The sequence below is a fragment of the Delphinapterus leucas genome, chromosome 10 (genome assembly GCF_059928025.1).
Source record: "Delphinapterus leucas isolate spDelLeu-1000000601 "Yukka" chromosome 10, BTC_Dleu_Yukka2, whole genome shotgun sequence".
Classification (NCBI taxonomy): Eukaryota; Metazoa; Chordata; class Mammalia; order Artiodactyla; family Monodontidae; genus Delphinapterus; species Delphinapterus leucas.
The window spans coordinates 77,974,016-77,995,584 of NC_143138.1; the positions used below are offsets into that span (position 1 = coordinate 77,974,016).

The 21,569-nt window shown below is 44.8% G+C and overlaps 1 protein-coding gene across 1 annotated transcript in view; it reads right to left on the minus strand.

Moving 5' to 3' along the window:
* The window catches only part of CADPS (calcium dependent secretion activator), a 153,517-nt gene extending 132,187 nt beyond the window's left edge, over window positions 1–21,330 (minus strand). Inside the window, exons 1-6 of the mRNA XM_089919888.1 lie at window positions 21,325–21,330; window positions 18,663–18,897; window positions 17,574–17,684; window positions 16,977–17,034; window positions 16,365–16,431; window positions 11,602–11,682 (exon numbers count right to left, since the gene is read on the minus strand). Coding sequence (XP_089776014.1) covers window positions 11,602–11,682; window positions 16,365–16,431; window positions 16,977–17,034; window positions 17,574–17,684; window positions 18,663–18,897; window positions 21,325–21,330 — 558 coding nt within the window. The remainder of the gene's footprint in view (window positions 1–11,601; window positions 11,683–16,364; window positions 16,432–16,976; window positions 17,035–17,573; window positions 17,685–18,662; window positions 18,898–21,324) is intronic.
* Window positions 21,331–21,569: the final 239 nt, after the last annotated feature.

The following is a 21,569-nucleotide window of genomic DNA, read 5'->3' on the forward strand; positions in this document are numbered from 1 at the left end:
TCTAATGTCTGTGCTTCAGCCTCCTCTATGACATGGGGATACTGGGAGCACCTTTCTCATAAAGTTGTTGGAGGGTTAGGTAGGTTCTCAAATGTAAAATGCTTAGAAGAGAGTTGGGCACATAGTAAACACCGCATAAGCAACAGTTATTTTGCACACATCTTTGAGGGGCTCCCAATTCATAATGATCACCCCACCCAGAGCCCTACCTTGTCAGTACCACCCTCTCCCTCAGTGATGTATCTCTAGCATCCACGTGTTCACTGAGACCTCACCCCCTTTCCACGGTGGACTGATCGACTGCTCTAGGGGTTGGCCCTTGAACTAAGCGGGGCCAGTCAGAAGACTGACTCTTGAAATTGTGAATGTGAGGGGGTAGTGAGAAAAGCGGAAAGAGGACATCGGGAGAAAGATTTGAGACAGAGGTTGACTGGCTAAATGGTTTTCTATTTGGCCATCCTGGAAACACGGAGAACTGTGGAACAGCCATGTTTCCCATCTGAGAAGCAAAGAAAGATGGTCTGCAGAGAAAGAAGGAATAATGAATGGGACACACAGGCTCAAGGGAAGGGGGAAAGTCCTGACCACTTGGTGGCCCCTGGCTCCACTCCCTTCCTAGGTCTTGGCTGTACCTTGCCCATGGGCTCTGTAAGACATTCCTTGATCCCTAGAATCAATCCCCTCTCTTAAAAGCTTCCTTGAGTTGGTGCTTCTAATTTGCAATCAAGACACTCTACCCATCTTATAATTCCGAGAACACAGTGAATTATGTATGATGGATGACATCTATCTCCAGGAATTTCTGGTTATGATATTTACAGGAGCTGACGTTTAGCCATATGGGTTGAATTGCACACCCTCAATAAAATTCACTGTGATGCTACAAATAGAAAAATCAGGGCATGCTAAAAGAAGATAAGCATGGGTGCTTTGTTTCAATATCTTTTCAGGAACTAGCCTGTATCTGAAAACTTGATATTTAATTTTTAGTAGATGAGATACTTCTCACTCTTTCTCAGTATTAGCCAGGCTAGTTTAAGCAGAAGTAGAGTTTCCTTTTCTTGGAATCCAACTAAACTGAAGGAAAAACAGTTACACAGCTGATGATCAGGAAGAAGTAGATTCAGTGTCTTGAACACCCTGAGGATCTCAGTATATTCTGTTTATCTCTGTATGTATGTTAGCTTCACTCTTTTATCTTCTTTCCCCTACACTGAAGAAATGAGCATGGCCGCAGACATCTTTCTACCACTACAAGACATAGCTCTGTTGGCCTGCAGTCCACAGGTCCCAGTGAAGGGGTTCACTGGTTTAGCTGCATCCATTTCTGGACCAATCACTAATGGCCGGGGCAGGCTGGGAGATGTGATTGGTTCCACTTGGGTGAGAAGTCCACTTCCAGAACCAAGTAACTGTGGCAAGGGGGCCACTGGCATGAACGAATATTGCAAAAGAAGACAGTCAATTTCCAGGAGAACAGGAGATAGTAGTGGGAAGATTCTCATAGAAATCCTCCTGAATGTTTAAATATACCCTCCATATACTTTGAAATATACCCTCCATATACTTTGACCAAGATTTACTTTAGTTGCCTATTTCATTGTCCAAGAAAGTCTAGTTCTAAGTTGTCAGTAACATCCTATTAGGTATCAAAATACCCAGTGGTGTGGGCCAAGGGAGAGTTTTTTGGTTTTTTTTTAACATCTTTATTGGAGTATAATTGATTTACAATGGTGTGTTAGTTTCTGCTTTATAACAAAGTGAATCAATTATACATATACATATGTCCCCGTACCTCTTCGCCCTTGCGTCTCCCTCCCTTCGACCCTCCCTATCTCACCCCTCTAGGTGGTCACAAAGCACCGAGCTGATCTCCCTGTGCTATGCGGCTGCTTCCCACTAGCTATCTATTTTACGTTTGGTAGTGTATACATGTCCACGCAGCTCTCTCACTTTGTCCCAGCTTATCATTCCTCTTACCTGTAACCTCAAGTCCATTCTCTAGTAGGTCTGCATCTTTATTCTCTACTTGCCCCTAGGTTCTTCATGACATTTCTTTGTTTTTTAGATTCCATATATATGTGTTAGCATACGGTATTTGTTTTTCTCTGACTTACTTCACTCTGTATGACAGACTCTAGGTCCATCCACCTCACTACAAATAACTCAATTTCATTTCTTTTTATAGCTGAGTAATATTCCATTGTATTTATGTGCCACATGTTCTTTATCTATTCATCTGTCAATGGATACTTAGGTTGTTTCCATGCCCTGGCTATTGTAAATAGAGCTGCAATAAACACTGGGGTGTATGTATCATTTTGAATTATGGTTTTCTCAGGGTATATGCCCAGGAGTGGGATTGCTGGGTCGTATGGTCATTCTATTTAGTTTTTTAAGGAACCTCCATACTGTTCTCCATAGTGGCTGTACCAATTTACATTCCCACCAACAGTGCAAGAGGATTCCCTTTTCTCCACACCCTCTCCAGCATTTACTGTTTGTAGATTTTTTGATGATGGCCATTCTGATTGGTGTGAGGTGATACCTCATTGTAGTTTTGATTTGCATTTCCCTAATGATTAGTGATGCTGAGCATCCTTTCATGTGTTTGTTGGCAATCTGTATATCTTTGGAGAAATGTCTATTTAGGTCTTCTGCCCATTTTTGGATTGGGTTGTTTTTTTGATATTGAGCTGCATGAGCTGCTTGTAAATTTTGGAGATTAATCCTTTGTCAGTTGCTTCATTTGCAAATATTTTTCTCCCATTCTGAGGGTTGTCTTTTCGTCTTATGGTTTCCTTTGCTGAGCAAAAGCTTTTACGTTTCATTAGGTCCCATTTGTTTATTTTTGTTTTTATTTCCATTTCTCTAGGAGGTGGGTCAAAAAGGATCTTGCTGTGATTTATGTCATAGAGTGTCCTGCCTATGTTTTCTCTAAGAGTTTTATAGTGTCTGGCCTTACATTTAGGTCTTTAATCCACTTTTTTATTTTTGTGTATGGTGTTAGGGAGTGTTCTAATTTCATTCTTTTACATGTAGCTGTCCAGTCTTCCCAGTACCACTTATTGAAGAGGCTGTCTTTTCTCCACTGTATATTCTTGCCTTCTTTATCAAAGATAAGGTGACCATACATGCGTGGGTTTATCTCTGGGCTTTCTATCCTGTTCCGTTGATCTATATTTCTGTTTTTGTGCCAGTACCATATTGTCTTGATTACTGTATCTTGGTAGTATAGTCTGAAGTCAGGGAGCCTGATTCTTCCAGCTCCATTTTTCTTTCTCAAGATTGCTTTGGCTATTCGGGGTCTTTTGTGTTTCCAAACAAATTGTGAAATTTTTTGTTCTAGTTCTGTGAAAAATGCCAGTGGTAGTTTAATACGGATTTCACTGAATCTGTAGATTGCTTTGGGTAGTATAGTGCTTTTCACAATGTTGATTCTTCCAGTCCAAGAACATGGTATATCTCTCCATCTATTTGTATCATCATTAATTTCTTTCATCAATGTCTTATAATTTTCTGCATACAGGTCTTTTGTCTCCTTAGGTAGGTTTATTTCTAGATATTTTATTCTTTTGGTTGCAGTGGTAAATGGGAGAGTTTTCTTAATTTCACTTTCAGATTTTTCATCATTAGTGTATAGGAATGCTAGATTTCTGTGCATTAATTTTGTATCCTGTTACTTTACCAAATTCATTGATTAGCTCTTGTAGTTTTCTTGTAGCATCTTTAGGATTCTCTATGTATAGTATCATGTCATCTGCAAACACTGACAGCTTTGCTTCTTCTTTTCCGATTTGGATTCCTTTTATTTCTCTTTCTTCTCTGATTGCTGTGGCTAAAACTTCCAAAACTATGTTGAATAATAGTGGTGAGAATGGGCAACCTTGTCTTGTTCCTGATCTTAGTGGAAATGGTTTCAGTTTTTCACCATGGAGGACGATGTTGGCTGTGGGTTTGTCATACACGGCCTTTATTATGTTGAGGAAAGTTCCCTCTATGCCTACTTTCTGGAGGGTTTTTATCATAAATGGGTGTTGAATTTTCGAAAGCTTTCTCTGCATCTATTGAGATGATCATATGGTTTCTCTCCTTCAATTTGTTAATATGGTGTATCACATCGACTGATTTGCGTATATTGAAGGATCCTTGCATTCCTGAGATAAACTCCACTTGATCATGGTGTATGATCCTTTTAATGTGCTGCTGGATTCTGTTTGCTAGTATTTTGTTGAGGATTTTTGCATCTATGTTCATCAGTGATATTGGCCTGTAGTTTTCTTTCTTTGTGACATCTTTGTCTGGTTTTGGTATCAGGGTGATGGTGGCTTCGTAGAATGTGTTTGGGAGTGTTCCTCCCTCTGCTATATTTTGGAAGAGTTTGAGAAGGATAGGTGTTAGCTCTTCTCTAAATGTTTGATAGAATTCGCCTGTTAAGCCATCTGGTCCTGGGCTTTTGTTTGTTGGAAAAATTTTAATCACGGTTTCAATTTCAGTGCTTGTAATTGGTCTGTTCATTTTTTCTATTTCTTCCTGGTTCAGTCTTGGAAGGTTGTGCGTTTCTAAGAATTTGTCCATTTCTTCCAGGTTGTCCATCTTATTGGCATAGAGTTGCTTGTAGTAATCGCTCATGATCCTTTGCATTTCTGCAGTGTCAGTTGTTACTTCTCCTTTTTCATTTCTAAATCTGTCGATTTGAGTCTTCTCCCTTTTTTTCTTGATGAGTCTAGTTAATGGTTTATCAATTTTGCTTATCTTTTCAAAGAACCAGCTTTTAGTTTTATTGATCTTTGCTATTGTTTCCTTCATTTCTTTTTCATTTATTTCTGATCTGATCTTTATGATTTCTTTCCTTCTGCTAAGTTTGGGGTTTTTTTGTTCTTCTTTCTCTAATTGCTTTAGGTGTACGGTTAGGTTGTTTATTTGAGATGTTTCTTGTTTCTTAAGGTAGGATTGTATTGCTATAAACTTCCCTCTTCAAACTGCTTTTGCTGTATCCCATAGGTTTTGGGTCATCGTGTTTCACTGTCATTTGTTTCTAGGTATTTTTTTGATTTCCTCTTTGATTTCTTCAGTGACCTCTTGGTTATTAAGTAGTGTGTTGTTTAGCCTCCATGTGTTTGTATTTTTTACAGATTTTTCCTTGTAATTGATATCTAGTCTCATAGCCTTGTGGTCAGAAAAGATACTTGATACGATTTCAGTTTTCTTAAATTTACCAAGGCTTGATTTGTGACCCAAGATAAGATCTGTCCTGGAGAATGTTCCATGAGCATTTGAGAAGAATGCTTATTCTTTTGTTTTTGGATGGAATGTCCTATAAACATCAATTAAGTCCATCTTGTTTAATATATCATTTAAAGCTTGTGTTTCCTTATTTATTTTCATTTTGGATGATCTGTCCATTGGTGAAAGTGGGGTGTTAAAGTCCCCTACTATGATTGCATCCCTGTCGATTTCCCCTTTTATGGCTGTTAGTATTTGCCTTATGTATTGAGGTGCTCCTATGGTGGGTGTATAAATATTTACAATTATTATATCTTCTCCTTGGGTTGATCCCTTGTTCATTATGCAGTGTCCTTGTCTCTTCTAATAGTCTTTGTTTTAAAGTCTATTTTGTCTGATATGAGAACTGCTACTCCAGCTTTCTTTTGATTTCCATTTGCATGGAATACCTTTTTCCATCCCCTCACTTTCAGTCTGTATGTGTCCCTAGGTCTGAAGTGGGTCTCTTGTAGACAGCATGTATATGGGTCTTGTTTTTGTATCCATTCAGCCAATCTATGTCTTTTGGTTGGAGCATTTAATCCATTTACATTTAAGGTAATTATTGACATGTATGTTCCTATTACAATTATCTTAATTGTTTTGGGTTTGTTATTGTAGATCTTTTTCCTTCTCTTGTGTTTCCTGCCTAGAGAAGTTCCTTTAGCATTTGTTGTAGAGCTGGTTTGGTGGTGCTGAATTCTCTTAGCTTTTGCTTGTCTGTAAAGGCTTTAATTTCTCTGTCAAATCTGAATGAGATCCTTGCTGGGTAGAGTAATCTTGGTTGTAGGTTTTTCTTCTTCATCACTTTTAATATGTCCTGCCACTCTCTTCTGGTGTGCAGAGTTTCTGCTGAAAGATCAGCTGTTAACCTTATGGGGATTCCCTTTTGTGTTATTTGTTGTTTTTCCCTTGCTGCTTTTAATATTTTTTCTTTGTATTTAATTTTTTTTTTTTAAAGTAAGAGTGCTTGTTTATTTACTTATAGCTGAGTTGGGTCTTCATTGCTGTGTGAGGGCTTTCTCTAGTTGTGGCGAGCAGGGACTACTCTTCACTGCGGTGCGCGGGTTTCTCATTGTGGTGGCTTCTTCTGTTGTGGAGCATGGGCTCTAGGCATCCGGGCTCAGTAGTTGTGGCTCGCAGGCTCCAGAGCACAGGCTCAGCAGTTGTGGCCCACAGGCTTAGTTGCTCTGCGGCATGTAGGATCTTCCCGGACCAGGGATCGAACCCGTGTCCCCTTCGTTTACAGGCAGATTCCCAACAACTGCGCTACCAGGGAAGTCCCTGAATTTTTTTTTTTTTTTTTTGCAGTACGCAGGCCTCTCACTGTTGTGACCTCTCCCGTTCCAGACGTGCAGGCTCAGCAGCCATGGCTCACGGGCCCAGCCACTCCGCGGCATGTGGGATCCTCTGGGACCCGGGCATGAACCCATGTCCCCTGTATCAGCAGGCGGACTCTCAACCACTGCGCCACCAGGGAAGCCCCCCTGTATTTAATTTTTGATAGTTTGATTAATACGTGTCTTGGCGTGTTTCTCCTTGTATTTATCCTGTATGGGACTCTGTGCTTCCTGGACTTGATTAACTATTTCCTTTCCCATATTAGGGAAGTTTTCAACTATAATCTCTTCAAATATTTTCTCAGTCCCTTTCTTTTTCTCTTCTTCATCTGGGACCACTATAATTCGAATGCTGGTGCATTTAACGTTGTCCCAGAGGTCTCTGAGACTGTCCTCAATTCTTTTCATTCTTTTTTCTTTATTCTGCTCTACAGTACTTATTTCCACTATTTTATCTTCCAGGTCACTTATCCGTTCTTCTGCCTCAGTTATTCTGCTATTGATCCCTTCTAGAGAATTTTTAATTTCATTTACTGTGTTGTTCATCACTGTTTGTTTGCTCTTTGGTTCTTCTAGGTCCTTGTTAAACGTTTATTGTATTTTCTCCATTCTATTTCCAAGATTTTGGATCATCTTTACTATCATTACTCTGAATTCTTTTTCAGGTAGACTGCCTATTTCCTCTTCATTTGTTTCATCTGGTCAGTTTTTACCTTGCTCCTTCATCTGCTGTGTGTTTCTATCTTCTCATTTTGCTTAACTTATTGTGTTTGGGGTCTCCTTTTTGCAGACTGCAGGTTCATAATTCCCACTGTTTTTGGTGTCTGTCCCCTGTGGCTAAGGTTGGTTCAGTGGGTTGTGCAGGCTTCCTGGTGGAGGGGACTAGTGCTTGTGCTCTGGTGGATGAGGCTGGATCTTGTCTTTCTGGTGGGCAGGTCCACGTCTGGTGGTGTGTTTTGGGGTGTCTGTGGGCTTATTATCATTTTAGGCAGCCTCTCTGCTGATGGATGGGGTTGTGTTTCTGTCTTGCTATTTGTTTGGCGTAAGGTGTCCAGCACTGTAGCTTGCTGGCTGTTGCGTGGAGCTAGGTTTTGGCGTTGAGATGGAGATCTCTGGGAGATTTTTGCCGTTTGATATAACGTGGAGCTGGGAGGTCTCTTGTGGACCAGTGTCCTGAACTTGGCTCTCCCACCTCAGAGGCACAGCCCTGACGCCTGGCTGGAGCACCAAGAGCCTGTCATCCACACGGCTCAGAATAAAAGGAGGAAAAGAAAGAAAGAAAGAAGAAGATAAAATAAAATAAAGTAAAAATAAAATTATTAAAGTAAAAAATAATTATTAAGGAAATTTTTTAATAAGTAAAAAAGAAAAAAAAGGACAGACAGAACCCTAGGACAAATGGTAAAAACAAAGCTATACAGACAAAATCACACACAGAAGGATACACATACACACTCACAAAAAAAGAAAAAAAAAATATATATCGTTGCTCCCAAAGTCCACCTCCTCAATTTGGGATGATTCGTTGTCTATTCAGGTGTTCCACAGATGCAGGGTACATCAAGTTAATTGTGGAGATTTAATCTGCTGCTCCTGAGGCTGCTGGGAGAGATTTCCCTTTCTCTTCTTTGTTCACATTGCTCCCTGGGCTCAGCTTTGGATCTGGCCCCACCTCTGCGTGTAGGTCGCCTGAGGGCGTCTGTTCCTGCCCAGACAGGACAGGGTTAAAGGAGCAGCTGATTCGGGGGCTCTGTCTCACTCAGGCCAGGGGGAGAGAGGGGCACGGAGTGCGGGGCGGGCCTGCGGCGGCAGAGGCTGGCGTGACGTTGCACCAGCCTGAGGCACGCCGTGCGTTCTCCCGGGGAAGTTGTCCTTGGATCCCGGGACCCTGGCAGTGGCGGGCTGCACAGTCTCCCCGGAAGGGGGGTGTGGATAGTGAGCTGTGCTCGCACACAGGCTTCTTGGTGGCGGCAGCAGCCGCCTTAGCGTCTCAGGCCCGTCTCTGGGGTCCGCGCTGTTAGCCGCGGCTCGCGCCCGTCTCTGGAGCTCCTTTAAGCGGCGCTCTGAATTCCCTCTCCTCGCGCACCAGGAAACAAAGAGGCAAGAAAAAGTCTCTTGCCTCTTCAGCAGCTCCAGGCCTTTCCCCGGACTTCCTCCCGGCCAGCTGCGGCGCACTAACCCCTTCAGGCTGTGTTCACGCCGCCAACCCCAGTCCTCTCCCTGCGCTCCGACCAAAGCCCGAGCCTCAGCTCCCAGCCCCGCCCGCCCCGGCGGGTGAGCAGACAAGCCTCTCGGGCTGGTGAGTGCCGGTCGGCACCGACCCTCCGTGCGGGAATGTCTCCGCTTTGCCCTCCGCACCCCTGTTGCTGTGCTCTCCTCCGTGGCTCCGAAGCGTTCCCCCTCCGCCACCCGCAGTCTCCGCCCGCGAAGGGGCTCCTAGTGTGTGGAAACGTTTCGTCCTTCACAGCTCCCTCCCACTGGTGCAGGTCCCGTCCCTATTCTTTTGTCTCCTTTTTTTCTTTTGCCCTACCCAGGTAAGTGGTGAGTTTCTTGCCTTTTGGGGGGTCTGAGGTCTTCTGCCAGCCTTCAGTAGGTGTTCTGTAGGAGCTGTTCCACATGTAGATGTATTTCTGATGTATTTGTGGGGAGGAAGGTGATCTCTGCGTCTTACTCTTCCGCCATCTTGAAGCTCCTCGGGAGTGTTCTTTGATCTATTGTTCAGAAATGAGCAACTTGGCGCACTATGTAACGGTTGTTCACCCGTGGTCTTTTAAAAATTAAAATTAGCTTACGCAAATTTCTAAAATTATCATGTTAAGCCTTAAAAGTAAACAAGACAACTAAAATAAAGGTGCCATGAACTTGTTTTTGAAGTGTGTGTGTGTAAAATTTTCTTTAAGTGGCACGAATACTTATTAGTTGGGGATATAATAGTTGCCTAAGGGCAGGGCATGGACCAAATGACCTTTATTTTCTGGATAATCTGCTGAGGAGGTGCTGAATTTAGAGAAGTATATTCCGAAGCCTTATTGATGTTTACTCCCACATTAAGCAGGATTTTCAAACATAAGAGCCTTTTACACTACCTTTAGCCAGAGAACTACATACTACTTTTAGCCACCAGACTGACCTGACCATAAACTTTGAAGGTGTCCAAAAACAAGATGCAGAACGTTTCAACACAACTGCTTGAGCACGAAAGGGGATTTTCCTGCTTTTTGGAGTCTCTCTTCGGTTTCTCGTCCAGTAGAATTCCTTGCCATGTGTACAAATCCTGAGAAGCTTCTTTCCATAGAGGGGAAGGCTGAACACCAAGCTCCACCCTGCACTCCTCCTCCCCCACATCCCGACCCCCATTTTTAAATTTTGCACGTAGGGTGAGCCCAGTCCTGATACTTAGACTTGAGTGAAGGGTCCATTGTAGCCTCTTAACTAGTACCTCTCATGGTCAGCCTAGATTTTCCCATCTCTAAAACAAGAATAACAAATGCCCCTATGGAACTGTTTGGAGGATGGAATGAGATGGCATATGTAAAGCATGTAACATGCTTGACGCAGAGTCAGTGCTCAAGAAATGCCACCAGCACGATTACTGTTAGCACAAATGGTAGAACAGTTAGAATAGGAGATAGGGGCTTCCCTGGTGGTGCAGTGGTTGAGAGTCCGCCTGCCGATGCAGGAGACATGGGTTTGTGCCCTGGTCCGGGAAGATCCCACATGCCGCAGAGTGGCTGGGCCCGTGAGCCATGGCCGCTGAGCCTGCGCGTCCGGAGCCTGTGCTCCACAACGGGAGAGGCCACAACAGTGAGAGGCCCACGTACCACAAAAAAAAAAAAAAAGAATAGGAGATAATTCTTAGACTCCCTATCCTCAACAGGGAGACATCCCAACCCTAGAGCAATCCCATCTACTGGGAGACTCAGACATGTAAATGAATAGTCACCATTCAATGAACTGTCATAATAAAGGTTTACATGTGGCAAGAAGAAAGCACAAGCAGGCAGGATGAGCTCAGCTCTTAGACAAGGGGTTTTCAGTTGAGGACTGAAGGCTGAGTAGGAGAGCTTGCTAAGTGCAGGAGAGGAGAAAGGTCATTCCACATTGAAACACTAGTGGGTACAAAGGCACTGAGGCTGGAAAGGGCCTGGGGTATTCAGAGGGAGACATTCTGTATAGCTGGAATGGGGAGCTCTGGTGGGAAAGTTGTGGGAGGTGAGGCCAATAAAGAAGGATATGGTCTGTGGATTAAGAGCCTTGAGTATCATTGTAAAGCACCGAGATTTTGTTCTGGGGACACTGGAGGATTCTGTTGAAGGATTTGGAGGCTCTGTTACGAGATGTTCATATATGAGGCTTCGAATGATGATTACATGCAGGACGGACAGGACACAGGGAGGGAGTGAGGCCAGGGATGTACCCACTAGGAGGCTGTTGTAAGATCCAGGCGTGGAAGATGAGGGGCCTGGATCAAAGCACTAGCAGTGGTGCCGGGAACCAGTAAAGGGATCTGGCCCACATTTGGGAGGCAGAATCAAGAAGCCAGGTGGAGATGGGAGTGTTGAGTGTTCTGGGGAGGAAGGAGGAATTGACAATGACTGGGAGGTTTCATCCATGGTAACTGCGTGGAGGCCACGTGAGGAGTCTATGCAGGTGTGTGTACTCGGCGGGCAGTAAGATTTGGAACACATCCAACCTGAAATGCAAGGGACTGGCCACGTGGAAGTGCTCGACAGACAGATGGAAATGTAAGTCTGGGACTCAGAAGAAAGGTGAGGCTGGAGTTTGAGTATTGATTGGAGGATAGGAAATACATGTGCTGTGTCTAGGACACTTGCCCTGAGAAAGAAGGGTTGAGGACCCTACCAGGTGATTATCCTCTTCTTCCTGAGAAGGTGAAATTCTCAGTTTTATCTTTCCACGGCCCTTAACGATCAGTGCACTTCCAGTGTGGGACTCTGGCCCGGTCCCCCAGCACGTGTCCCCAGCGTTTCCTTACCCTGGCTATTTGGTCTGCCATTTGGAGACGTCCGTCCAGCTCTCGTCTGATCTGGGCTGCTTGCTCATCTGGATTGTCCAGCTGCACAAAAGCACAAATGTGGAGACTTTCAGTTTGGGTGACAAAAGCCAAGGAACTCATGACTTTACACCCAGCTACTCTGTGCCCCCACAGACCTATTCCACTAAAACGTAAGAATCGTGGGACACACAAATCCAGTTTGAGGGAAATCCCAAGTTAAATCGTTTTAAGGAGAATGTGATGTGGTAGGCAGGCTGTTGCTAAGAAAGACATCTAAATGCACTTGAATAAGAACCACCTCTGAACTTCTAGGCAGCAGTGCTTCTAATGAGGGCTTGATGCAGCTCTCCTGTTTTGGGGTCCAGCGAAGAAGTGTTTACAGGGCAGACGTACAAGGAAGGAGGTGGTAATATAACTGTTAGTATCGTACCGAGCGGACATAGTCCGCATCCATAGCACCTACGTGGCATATATCCTGCTGCTCTCCCGCCCCTGGACCATGGATGATTAGTTAATCATTGCATCCTTTCTCTCTGAGCCCTGAGACCTTTTCAACAAGTACTCCAGATGGCTGCTACCTCTCAGCTGGTGTTGATATCTTATATACGCTACTAGGTATAAAACAGATAACTAATGAGAACCTACTGTATAGCACAGGGAACTCTACTCAATGCTCTGTGGTGACCTAAATGGGAAGGAAATCCAAAAAGGAGGGGATATATATATACGTATAGCTGATTCGCTCTGCTGTACAGCAGAAACTAACACAACATTGTAAAGCAACTATACTGTAATAAAAATTACTTGAAAAAATTAAGCAGTAAAGTGGAAGTAGGTGCGAGCCTCCTTCTCCTAACGAATTGAATGCATGCATTAGAAACTACACAGAGTATGCTTCAAGGGGAGGCCATCCGTAATCTGCTTGTGAAATTTGCAGTTAGATAGTTACCCACTCAGGTGATTTTTGCCACATCTACATTAAATTTACATCTGGCTTAAAAAAAAAAAAAAAGAAATCTACCTTTGTCTTCTCTGATGGGTAGACAATTCCCTAACTTCTCTAGTGTCAGTTTTCCCATCCATAGAATGAAGGGGTTGGTTATGTAACCTCCATCATCCCTCTCCCATCTTTCTATAAATCTATGAAAGACATTGGCAAATATTTCTACGAAGTTCCATATAATTAACACTCTAGGCTTGGAGGGCCATAAGATCTCTGTTGCAGTGACTCACATCTTCCAATGAGGTGTGAAAATGGGCACAGGCAACATGTAAATGAATGAGCACTGCTGTGTTCCAATAAAATTTTATGTACAACAGGTGGCGGGCCGTAGTTACTGATCCTTGCTCTAGGAATTGAATTTCTCTCTTTACTTCCAAGCAAGCCTAGCGTTATACATCAAGCTGTAATTGAGTCTGCTTTGTTCAGTACCTGATAAATTATTTTATTCACAGAAAAGTTTAATAAGTAGGGAACAGTGACATTCAAATGGGATGTGCTGTATTCTTCTTTTCAGAACAGATTAACTCACAACAAAAAGTAGACAAAGAAATATGTGAGTTTTCTAAGTCCCTTTCTCTTAAAAGCCATTTTTATTCAGAAATCTGAAAAGTATGGAATTTTTTTCAGATATTTGAAAATGAAAACCCAGCTCCATGCTTAAAAAAGAATCTAATCTATGCTATAAAATGGTATAGAAAATAAGTTATTTCTAATATGATGTAAATAAGAACACTGGACAATTTATGGTCATAGTTTTGAAGCATCATGAATAGTCTTCCTGGGTTTGTTATACAAAACATAAAAATCTATCTGGCTTTATGCTCTGCATTTTTATCACCCTGTTCAATTCAGGAGTTGCCTTATCTTCTCTTTCCCACAGTTTTGATAAGCAGGACTGTTTTCTAGATCATAAAGATGGGATTGTTACTTTTGGTCATATATTCTAAAGTAGCATTTCCAAACGGGTGTTCTGCTGAACAACACCCTTATTACAGACTCCAGAAGAAAGGATCCAGAAGGGCTCCAAAAGAAGGGCTAGAGGGTTTCCCTGGTGGCGCAGTGGTTGGGGGTCCGCCTGCCGGCGCAGGGGACACGAGTTCGTGCCCCGGTCCGGGAAGATCCCACATGCCGCGGAGCGGCTGGGCCCGTCAGCAATGGCCGCTGAGCCTGCGTGTCTGGAGCCTGTGCTCCGGAACGGGAGGGGCCGCAACAGTGAGAGGCCCGCGTACCGCAAAAAAAAAAAAAAAAGAATGGCTAGATAAGTTTGGGAAATGCTGTGTCGAAATGCACAATATCTCTGAGAAGCTCAGCAGTAAGGAAATCTGTCAGATTTTGACCAACTCAACTATTATTTAACTTAAATTTTTATTTTTTGCTTAACGCCCAGAGAACATGAGTTGGAAATCCTGTTCTAAATAAATCAAGAGAACCACTGGAGAGCGGTCACACCACTAACCAGTGGTCCCTCCATCACCACTTGCCAATAGGCACACGTGGGAAACATGGTATCCTCAGTGCTGGTTTTAAGCTCCAATGAACTGTTTTTATTCTATTCCCTTGGAACCCCAAGACGTCTTCATACCCAGGTGCAAACCCACTGGGAACACTCAGAAATACCCTGTTCAAAATACATATGCAAAGAAAACATCTGACTACTTCACTGAGAAGCAGCAAAATGATTCGGTTAGGGGCTGAAGTTGGGGGCTTCTGTCAGAAGATACGGTGCTCAGAGGTTAAAAGTGAAAAGAAAAAACAACCCAACAGAACCATCCCCATTATGAAATTTCTCAGAGGTGTCTGAATTCTCCCACGGGCCTCACCAGATACAATTAGAAACAGCAGAGGATGCCAGCAGTGAAGATGAGCAGGCTAGGTCTACACAAAGCTTCATGCATTGGTTCATTCATTCATTCATCACATTTTTACGGAGTGTCTTGCTATGCATGACACTGGAATACAGAAAGGAACAAGACAGACCCAGTTCCTGCCTCCATGGAACTTAAATCTAACAAGAACAGGTATGGCTATTTGAATAATCTGGGCACAAAACAGAGGGGATTAGCATTCATTGATGCCTAGTTCAAGACCAGGGACTGTATGACCTATATTAAAGCCTTCTCTAAGGGGTCCCAAGAAATAGATGTTAACATGCATTCTCCCAGGAAAAGGATTCTGGGGTCAAGAAACACTGCTTCTTCCTGAAAATTTATAATACGTATTAGCATAATTAAGATTCGAAGATATTCTAGAGTAAATCAGCTTGTTTAACTGTGTTTAACTTCGTCTTTGACACAATTTTTTCACTGAAAACAAGTATTTCACAGAGCAGTTTGAGAAATTCCCAAGTAAAACAACTTTATGAGGTATGTACCGCTATTATTCCCATTTGACCGACGAGGACACCAAGTCTCTATAAGGTTCAGGAATGTGGTAAAGTGGCATGAGCCATTTGAAATGGGAGTTGGCTCTGCCTCAGACTGGAACTCTTCTGTTCTGCTTTATGTTGACTTTCTTCTTTAGTGTATTGTTTTGGTTTTCTAATTGGCCCTGACAACTAACTCCACACTTCTACGTGGTTCAGTTTAATACAAAGAGCCACCACTCGGGGGCAGAGAAATGTCTACCGTCCATTTCCTATCATGACTGGTTTCTTCTGGGGAGGCTGTTGCAGTGCAAGTGCCCTCCCTAAGAAATAACAGTAACGGGTATGTTCTTAACCTGGCTTTGCCACTTAGTAGCTGTGTGACCTTGGGCAAGTTACTTAACCTCTCTGTGCTCAGGCCTCCTCATCTGATTAATCAGTATAATAAGTCTACCCCAAGGCTGTCATGAGGATTCACTGAGACCACAGATATAAAGCTTTCAGCCCAGTGCCTGGCATTCAGCAAACCCTCAGGAAACAGTGGCTGCTGTTTGCGTTATTAGAACAGCCCACGCTGGCTGTATTTCTGACACGGTCCACAACACGGCATCAAAGATTCAGGTGAGAAAGTGCCAGATTGGCTAGTGTCCCTCCCTGGTGTGGATGCGGGGTCTTGGTGTGATACTCTGTGTCCGGAGAGGAAGGTGATGGGGGCTTCCATCTCTGGATGAATTTCTTTGGCTTCTCAGTGTATCCTACTTTCTCCAGGGTCAAGTCCTTTGCTCCATTAGACTTTAATTAGCAGGAGTGACCAGTAGGAGGACGCTGCTGCCTGAGAGCTAATGAGCTGAAGGGAAGATGGAAACAGAAATGCAACCGAAGCTCCCTAAAATAGCCTGGTGTGAGAGAGAAGGCCATCCTCCATCAAAAGCCTTGACAGCCCCGCTCTATGAAACCCCCCAAATAAAGAGAAATCAAGTAATTACCTTTCAACTGCTGGAAAGAAAAGGCCAGAGAGTGAGCTTCCATGGAAATGAGGTTCTGTTTACCTCATTGGTCTTTTCCACTGAGGAAAGGAAAGATCCCCTGGCGAACCAGGCCAAGGGCAAACTTCCCCGGCGACAGCTCATTAGGGTTAAAACATGTACATGTGCAAGAAGACTTTTCACCTAATTAGCCAAATAATCTTCCTACTAGCGGAGGTCAAACAGAGGCACTGTGGTTGTTTTATTTGCCAGCCAAGCAAAGGGAACTATTTCCTTGGGCTCTTCTTTTAAAGTGATGGAGAACTCAGCTCGGTGCTGGGTAAGCGCAGACAGGTACCACCTAAGCCACAGGTTCAAGCCCATCCCGAGGTCTGGGATTCTCTCCACTCACAGCTGTGTCCCTTCGGTCAGTGCAGACACGAGAACCCAGACCAGCATCGCTGTCGGGCTCGTTCGCCCTGGCAGGAGCACCGTGTGGTGGAGGACCCCGTACGGGGGAGTCTGCAGCCAGCTATCCCAATCCCTGGTTGTAGGACCTTGTTATGTCTCTTAACCTCTTTGAGCCCCGGATTCTTCGACTGTAGAGGGGGGACCATTTTTATCTTGCATGGCTACTGAGAGGACTGAATGAGACCATGTGTTTCAAAGGAAGTCAGGCCTACTTGGGTCCAAATCTCGGCTCTGCAATTTCCTTACTCAAAGGGATCACACAGGTGGCTGAACCTCTCTAAGCCTCAGCTTTCTTGTCTGTAAAACGGGGGAGAACATAAGAGACCTACCTCAGTGTGTTGATAGAAGGATGGAGTGGGATGATTATGTATGCACAGCACCTAGCGTGGTGCTGGTACATAGTAGGTCCTATAGCTTAGCAGTGAGTTTCTAGAATTATCCCTTTTGAGGGTGGGCGCTCATCAGATGTTCACTCCCCTCCCTACCTTTTGAGATTTATGAAAGAAACCAGGGGAGCCCTGGCATAGACGGGAGGTGCCTGTGTGCTGGTCACGATTTGCCCTTAGATGGCCGATCTCGGGCCAAGGTCATGACCTCTCTGTCCACAGCCCCTTCATGTGATAAACGAGAAACCCTAAGTGATTATGTTCCAGGAGTCTCTGAAAAGCCTAGACGAGCATTTCTCAAAGTTATATTCTGGGGAAGCCTAGTCCCGCAGATCCTCTATGAGAAAGGGTTCTGTGGCCAAATAAAATCTCCCTTTCTCCCCTTCCTGGAGAAGCCACGAGACACATTAGTGAGAAATCCTACACAAAGGCAAGCTTGTGTGGGCCCATATTTCCCAAACTTATCTGACCACGTGGGTAATACGTTTGAACAGCCCGGCATACTTTGGGCTAAGCTCACCGAGGCAATTCTCTCATGTGCTTCATTTCTCTCATGTCCATGGACAGAATTTTGGAGGGAGAGACAGAGGCAGGTAGGAAGCAACCCCACTATGTAAATAGGTCTATATCTCAGTGAAAAGGGAATGCCCATCCGGGAACACCCTGTCTGACCTCTGGGGTGATGGAGATATCATCCCAGGGCCCAGGCATGCAGCCTCGTCATTAACCCCAAAGCCCTGGGCCTTGACAGTGTGCCTGGGTACCGGCTTTCCCTAGGGAGGCCTCAGTTCTCTGGGGCTTACACATTATGATGCTGGGGAGGCGAGTCCAACTCTGGACCCGTCCAAAGTCATCACTGTTTCTACCCAGGTAGCCTGAGATCAAGCAAAGAGAGGACGTGATTCAAATATGCAGAAAATTGAAATAAACAGGCAGATTACTTGATGCATTGTTTGAGTAACTGTTCTGATTTCTGAACAAGTCTCTAGGCCTCAGCCTCAAAGCAAATGGACCAAGTTCAGCCTCAGGACTATACTGACATGATCCAGGACTGTGGCTGGAAGGAGATTTAAAGGTGCCGCAGTGACCTCAAGTTGGGGTGGAGGCCCTGCTGAGCTCTGTGGCCTGTCGGACACCACCTCCCCACTCAGTCCGCTGCACAGGGTCCCCACTGGGGCTTCTGGAAGGGTTTGCTTTCTCCTGCTGCCAGATCTTTGCACACCCTGTCCCCCACACCTGGAACACTCTCCCTTGTCTCCCCCATTGGCTGGTAACCCTAACCCTAACCTCCTTCATCCTTCAGCTTCGCAGCAAAGTCTTTTCTGACCCCTCCAGACTCGGCGAGTTTCTCCTGTCATATGTTCTCCCGGCACTGTGCACTTCTCCTTTATTAGTGTTTATTGTAATTTTAATTTTACATCCACTCATGTGATTGTGTGATGTCTACCTACCAGACTGTAAGCTCTGTGAGGGCAGGTGCATGTGATTTCGCTCACCTCTGCATCCCTGGCACCTAGCCTAGCACCAAATACAGAGTGGGCTCTGGTGACTGCCTGGCCAACTAAAGGACTGAGTCAATTAACTGTGACCCAGAAGGAAAGCGGCCCACCCACAGTAACACCATCATCAGTGAAAGAGCTGGGACCACGTTCCCAACCTGCTCACTTCTGTGCTGTGTCTTCCTGCTTAGCAGCTGCATTCTGGGAAGTGCCAGTTTCTGCAGAAATAGGTAAAGACTGAACTTGGCTGGCCTATAACCAGTCACAGCACTGACAGAGCCTCCTTAATTCCAGACTACGGGGGACTGAGGCAGGTGGGCCTGTCAGCAGCTGCGGTGCAAGCCACCTGCCGACCTGGGTTGAGCTCCATCTGTTCCCCTTGTTTCCTCTCTACTTCCCAGCCTGGTCCCTCGGTGCCCACGGATTCGTGTCTGAGCAGGAGGTGCGACTGCGGAGGAGGGTAGAGGCGCCTCCCATACGGCACTCTCGTCAGTGGCACGGCCCCCCTTTCCTCCAAAGCCCTGTGTTTTTTATCCTCCTTCAGAGACAAACTGCTCCAGCCAATGGTGCCTTCCTGGTGCACTGCAGTCTGGAAAGTTACAGCTGGGACAGTGTCAGTTCCCAATCAGGGGATGTGGGTGCCCGAGCTCCAGCCTCAAGAAGGCACTGAACTTTGGATGTTGGCTACGTTATTGCATTCAGTGCCTGGCTGCCACTTCCCAACTCCTGTCCTGCCATCTCTTACAGCCTGTCTCTCCTTTGTCCACCTCTAAGGTGGAGGCTGTAGAATAGCGTCAGACCTCTCTTGCCTAGGATCAGTTGTTGCCTTTCCACTCTGAAGCCGAGCAACATTGAACAAGTTATTAGGTCTCTCCACGTCTTCACTTTTAATTTTTTCAACTCTCTTAACTCTACAGCGGGAATAATAACGAGAATACCTCCCTCGTAGGATTGATAAGAGGTTAAATGAGATGGTATGTGTATGATGCTTAGCAGGGTGCCTGGCATGCAGTCACTTTCTGTAAATCTTAGCAGCTATTAGCACGTGGCATTCCGCAGCACAAATTCTTCATCCTTACACAAATTCTGATTCTAATAACACTTCAAGCGGCAGAACAGTTTTCCCCAGCTTTCAGGTAGGAAACCAAGCTTCAAAAGATGAAGTAGGGCTTCCCTGGTGGCGCAGTGGTTGAGAGTCCGCCTGCCAAAGCAAGGGACACGGGTTCGTGCCCTGGTCCGGGAAGATCCCGCATGCCGCAGAGCGGCTGGGCCCATGAGCCATGGCCGCTGAGCCTGCACGTCCGGAGCCTGTGCTCCGCAACGGGAGAGGCCGCAACAGTGAGAGGCCCGCGTACCGCAAAAAAGGAAAAAAAAAAAAAAAAAAAGATGAAGTAGTTTGTCGGTAGTTTCAGAGATAGGTGATCCTGCACAGAGGGGACAATCCTGAGAAAACAGAGCATTGATTTTAGAATCAGAAAACCTTAAGATCAAACCCTACCTTTGTCACATACTCACTGTGTGACCAGGGCCAGGGAACTCTACCTCTCTGAGCATCTATACCTGGAGCTCTAAAATAATACCCTCAGAGGACTACTGTAATGATAATCATAACAGACATTTCCACACTCTGGGGGTTCGACATATCGTAGGTTTACTATTACTTCTATTATTATCACTGGGGATGAATCTGATGAAATCTGCAGCCGTGCCTCTGATGTAAGTCTTCACTGGGGCTCTTTTCCAAGGTTATTTGTGGAGTTTGATGTCCTGCGCACACACAATTATATTCTTTTTCTAAAACTCAACCAAGGAGATACCACCCCATTTGTGGACGAGTTAAAATAAGATCACTAGTGCCTTTCTTTACCATGCCTTATTTCCTCTCCAAGAGAAGACCCTGAATAGGTCAAAGTCTCCATTCTGAAGGATGCACTTCTCCTTGATTGCATAAGGCAAGGTTTAGCTCTCAGAGTTTGCCAGCCAATGAGAACATCCTCTGCATCCGAGTCACCCATTTTATGTCTTCACTGGCTTCTGGCAATGCAGTAAATATAACCCAAGAGCTCCAAATGCAGTAACTCTCTGAGTGAGCAGCAAATAAATATATAAAAATACTCTGGATGGAAAACCAATCCATTCCTTTATGATCCTGCAGTGCTCAACCAGCCTTTCCCCATCCCCACCCCAGTCCTGCAATGACCTCCCCTCTGCTTTCCACCATTTCAAATCTGACATACCATCTGGGTATGGTCTGGTTTCAGACATGCTTTCTTTAGGGAAGCCCTCCTTGATTGCTTTGGCCATGCATCAACTTGCTCTTGTAGGCAGCACTGGCCAGTCTAGGATCTCAACCTCCTCTGTGTCACGTGTTTCAGATTTCCCTTCCTGACAGAATAGCTGTAGGGCACAATGGTCAGGAACCTAGGGAACTAGAAACAGACCTGGGCTCAAATCTTTGCTCTGCCATTTACCAGCTCTGTGACACTGGGCAATATACTCCCTGTGTCTGCCGCTTCATCTGCAAAATGGGAGTCCTAATAGTAACAATGCCAACAGCAGAGGCTTGTCCTGAGAATAAAAGAAGACAGTACTCATAAAGCACTTAGCGTGATGCCTCGAATACGATGTAGGGCCAAACAGTCAAGGCTATGATTTAGTACTACTGAGGCCAGAGACTATGGTTTTTATCCAGCATGAAGGATACAGCTGTGCCTTTTACGGATCATCTTAATGGTCTTCACAGCTGGGGCTGGGAGATGGTCCAGTTCACCTGCACCATCCTGAAGACACAGAACCTTAAGCCACTCAGAGAAGAGAATGGACACTGTCTTTCAGGGTGCTGCTGAAGCTCAGGGTATGGAAGAAGCAGGTGGTTTTGTGCTTGGGACTCGGTTGATTTATTCCTTCTTAACTATGAAGTCACATCTTCAATATCTCTTGAATCCATCTATTCTGTTTATCCACTTCCCTAGGGGAGGCCACCACTGTCTCCACGGTGAAGTGCTGACCCGTTTACCGGCATCCTCTCTGACACAGCAGTTCTCAACCTGGCTGTACATTAGAATCATCTAGGGTACATGAAAGACAAACCTGATACCCAGACTGCATCCAGACCAACTAAATCAGACATTTGGGTTGGGGCCCAGGCGTCAGTTTTTGTTTGTTTGTTTTAACTGTTCAGATGATTCCAATGTGCACTGAAGATTGAGAATCTTTACCAAAAGTCAGTGGTTCTCAAACTATGGTGAGACTCGACCAGAA